This window comes from Limulus polyphemus, unplaced genomic scaffold, assembly GCF_000517525.1.
Source record: "Limulus polyphemus unplaced genomic scaffold, Limulus_polyphemus-2.1.2 Scaffold8490, whole genome shotgun sequence".
Classification (NCBI taxonomy): domain Eukaryota; kingdom Metazoa; phylum Arthropoda; class Merostomata; order Xiphosura; family Limulidae; genus Limulus; species Limulus polyphemus.
Window position 1 is genome coordinate 30118 of NW_013674100.1, and position 4656 is coordinate 34773.

At 33.1% G+C, this 4656-nt stretch overlaps 1 protein-coding gene across 1 annotated transcript in view; it reads left to right on the forward strand.

Annotated features, from left to right (window-relative positions):
• Positions 1–836, forward strand: part of LOC106475380 — a 25443-nt gene extending 24607 nt beyond the window's left edge. Inside the window, exon 7 of the mRNA XM_013936062.2 lies at positions 445–836. Coding sequence (XP_013791516.2) covers positions 445–552 — 108 coding nt within the window. The 3' untranslated portion in view covers positions 553–836. The remainder of the gene's footprint in view (positions 1–444) is intronic.
• The last annotated feature ends 3820 nt before the right edge of the window (positions 837–4656 follow it).

Sequence of the window (4656 nt, forward strand, 5' to 3'; positions counted from 1 at the left end):
TACAGTCAATTGATGATGTTTAATTGACACAAGTAAAATACACGTACTTATCATCAACTGGCTCCCGGTATAAATACAGTCAATTGATGATGTTTAATTGACACAAGTAAAATACACGTACTTATCATCAACTGGCTCCCGGTATAAATACAGTCAATTGATGATGTTTAATTGACACAAGTTCATGTTTGTAAGACTTTTTTTCTTGAGTTTCTAAAATATCAATTTCTTTGAGAAACGTGATTTTAATTAAAATTACTACAAACTTTATGATCTCAAACTTTTCGAATACTTGGTTAGGCCAGAAAATTTGGAATGGAGTTTAATTGTTTATTTAAGAATAATACCATGATTATTTTAATAACCTGACAGAAGTAATTACTAATGATTTTTACTGAGAATCCATTCTTATTCAGTTTAATGACGACAAGTCACTCTTTACAGCTTCCCTTGGTTAGACTAGAGAATGGAGGGTTAACTTATGGAAAACACGAGGTTAACCCATTGTTGGCTATTACTGAGGTCACCAGGGCTCTCCTAAACCACGAGTAGGTCTGAATGAAAAAGGACACAACTGGTCAATAAAGAGATGTTGCCCGAAGCTACCATGACAACAAATAAAACCAACCATTCAAGTTTCACAGAATGTTCATCCATCCGTTATGCTTTATTCTGTTTTAAACAACAACAACAACAAAAAAAAAGCCAAGAGAATTCAAAAAAGGAAATGTAAGGAGAACTAAAACGTCAATGAATTTATGTACGAGTTGTACGAAGTTGTCAATGCATTACTAACTGTAAAACACGTTTACTAGCAGAGGCTCAATTCGTGTTAATCCCAGTATAATTTAGTGTTATAGATTATGATAAGGAAAAATTAAATCCTTTTGAGTAACGATACAAGTTCATGTTCGAGTGCGCTGTTGAATGTCATTTACTAAAAGAAGCAATAAAAATAAAGTTTTGTGTATTGGTGTAAAAAATGTGAGGTCATTCAAGAAAACAAAAGGACTGAAAATCTTATTTTGGATCAAAACTTTCAAGGTGGAATTTTTTTTAACGTATTAATAAACCCCCATAATTCCAATTAGCTGCGGTGTTCTTTGAAGGTTGAAAGATATGCTTCAGCAATCAAACATTTGTAAGTGGTTGTTCTGTGGCCAAAATATTGTACAAGGTGTTGCGTTTTTCCAGATCTTGTTCTCATATATATTGTGTAAAGTCGTGGACATTTCTTCATATGGTGACGTGATGATACAAAATGGCGTCTTCGGCAAGCTATACGAGTTACTGGATCTAGATATTGTGTAAAGTCGTGGACTTTTCTTCATATGATGATTTGATGGTGACATGATGATACAAAATGGCATGTTCAACAAGCTATGTGAGTTACTGGATCTAGATATCTAGATATCCTCTCCTGGTCAGACTGATGAACAGCAAACAGTGAGAATAATCAGCATCAGCTCTGAATTTCTCTGGTACTACACTGTGTACAGCACCTGTCGGTATTGGTTCTCATATAAGGAGCCTGACTAGTCAACCTGGCAGGAACAACAGTAACAAAAGCTGTCAGGACACAGACTCCCGCTACCTCACCTTTACACTGATTTTCAACCTACATTCCCGTCGACCCAAGGTTCATGATTTTGCCTCTCAAGTGTCATATATTTGTGTTTTCTTCAAGTTTTTGTACAGAAAATTGTACTCATTAAATACAGAAACTTTCAAAACCGATGACTGAAAATTTTCTTGAGTTTGATAAAGTTCAACTATGACAAACGAAAACAAAAACATAACGTGCTTGAAAGAAATTATCATTATTTTCATTCAATAAAATAATACTAAATTTCAAATATATTTTAACAGTTCTTCCTCGAAAAAACATACGTATTTCGCACTACATATCGAGACGGTATCTTAAAACTGTGTATACGTATACTCACGCTGTCAACAGAATTCCATGACCCACTATAACAATCTTGTTCTCATGTACAAACATTTCATCAACTGGCTCCCAAACTAATTTCGACACATTCGTGAGTCCTCTTCAGTCTCACGTTGTCTTCTGGCAGGAAAAACTGGTCAACAAACGCCTGCGTGACCCCTGATATTAGAATTACCTTAAAAGGACACAGGAGGTCAGGAAGTTCTTAAATTTAACAACATTTTATTCTGTAGCAAAAAGGAAAAACAAGGCACTAGTTAGGATGTCACATAACTAAGTCCATACATATTCAACTTTGACCTTAACAAAGGAGTTAAACAGTAGCTTTGAAAGCTATGAAAAGGTCAGAAAATTAGCCTGTGTTACCTAGTGACTCATTGGTCAGAAAATTATCTTCTGTTGCCCAACGACTCGACTCGTTGTTCAATGAAAGGAAGATTGTATAATTCATGACTAAAACATATTTTAATTAGTCCTAACAAGTAATCGAATAAGCTGCAGTCATTTCGTTTAGTGGTTTGTTAGAAAACAGGAGAATCTGGAACACTTATTTATCTTCACAAATCTAATTCTTCTTTCCTTTAGCTGGAGAAGTTGGGTTGTTTTTCTTAACTAACCTGTAAACTGACTCAATATTTACCATAAATGTGGTCTTGGTTTCGTGATGTGAAAATTTTTATGGTATTTTTTTTATTATAAACAAATAAGTATTTTATTTTAAATAATATATGATAAGAAATTAGTAAATTTAGATGATTTAAAATACGGAATCTGAAAGTATACTATACGTAATACAAAACTAATACTACTCCAAATCTCGGATACGTTTTAAACTATTGTTATCTATGTCAAGAACAATTGATTTGTGAACAATATCCTAAGAGTGCTTATTAAGGTTTTTTTTAGTGTCATTTTCATTATCATATCACAGTCTTAGAATAACTTTCTGGGTCGTTTTCTACTGTTATTGTCTTTAACAAAATTTCACAGTAGAAAGACCAAACTGTCAGAAGGCTGATATTAGAGGTTAAACCACCTCGTACGATATCTAACGAATAGTGACGAAATGTTAACCCGACTCAATATTGGACACAAATTAAATTGTTTCAGTTGTTCGTAACAAAATTTTGACTTGCCAATTTTTAAACCATTCTGTAAATATTCCATACGAATCCCAATAAGAAGTGGGTTAATATAAACGTCACTGATCATTCAGTAGTTTCGAAACACTATGCAATTTATTATTGATGCTCAGCTAATTGCTAGTCTGAGAATTAGTCTGTGTTGCCCAACGATTCATTGATCAGAAAAATAGCCTTTATTGATCAACTAATTGCTGGTCAGAAGATTAGCCTTTGTTGCCCAACGACTCGTTGGTCAGAAAATTAGTCTGTGTTGCTCAAGAACTCGTTGGTCAGAAAATTGACCTGTGTTTTCGAATGAATTGCTGGTCAGAAAATTAGCCTGTGTTGCTCAAGAACTCGTTGGTCAGAAAATTAGCTTGCTTCTGAACAACTCGTTAGTCAGAAAATAAGCCTGTGTTACCTAATGACTCATTATTTCTGTCAAAGTTTATACTTGAATCTCTCACCTGATTTCTCAAGTATTTTTTAGTTTGTTTGACGTTAAGCACAGTTTCAAGCGTTCTAAGTCCGCAGACATCTCGCTGTGCCATTGGGGAGCAGTATTGTTTTGTCTTGTTTTTAGTAAAAATAATTAAAACTTTTGTGGAAAATGTTTATTTATTCAAATAAATTACAAAAGTCAATTTGGCAAGTACTTTAAAAACGTCAGAAACAATTGCATTGGTTTACTGAATATACGGATTGTTCTGGGAATAAGATCTAACTTAACAATCTGTGAGAACATGACCGGTTTTAAACGATATGGTGGTTCTAAAGTTTAGATTATATTCAAAGCATAAAGGGGTAGTATTTCACCTGGAGAGAACATTGATAAGAGACAATTAACAAAAGCCATACAGATCCTACTTAACGTGAGGGTTAACGAACACATTACTTATACTCGGTAATCTTGACTAATTTTAAATATTTTACAGAGAGAGAGGAGTTTGACTAAAGAGATGTAAACTTTTATGCATCTACTTTTATATTGCTTCAACTTAATTATATTTTACAAAATCATTCACCTTCGAGTTAAATACTACAGCGTTTACCACTGATGTAAAGTAGTTACATAGAGATTAAAAGCAAAACTAACAAAATTTAATTCATCTAAATTTTGTTCAATATTTGTTCTAAGAACTTCTTCAATATATATATATTTTTACAGTCTGGCCACATTGTTACAAAGATGGTACTATTATAGATGTAACAGTTTATACAAGCTGGCTACATTGTTACAAATATGGTACTACTACAAATGTAACAGTTTATACAAGCTGGCTACATTGTTACAAATATGGTACTACTATAGATGTAACAGTACATACAGTCTGGTAACATTGTTACAAAGATGGTACCACTATAGATGTAACACTTTATATAGTCTGGCTACATTGTTACAAACATGGTACTACTATAGATGTAACAGTATATACAGTCTGGCTACAATGTTACAAAGATGACATTACTACATATTTAATATAGTTAGTTCATACAGTCTTGCTACATTGTTACAAAGATGACATTACTACACATTTAATATAGTTAGTTCATACAGTCTTGCTACATTGTTACAAAGATGAT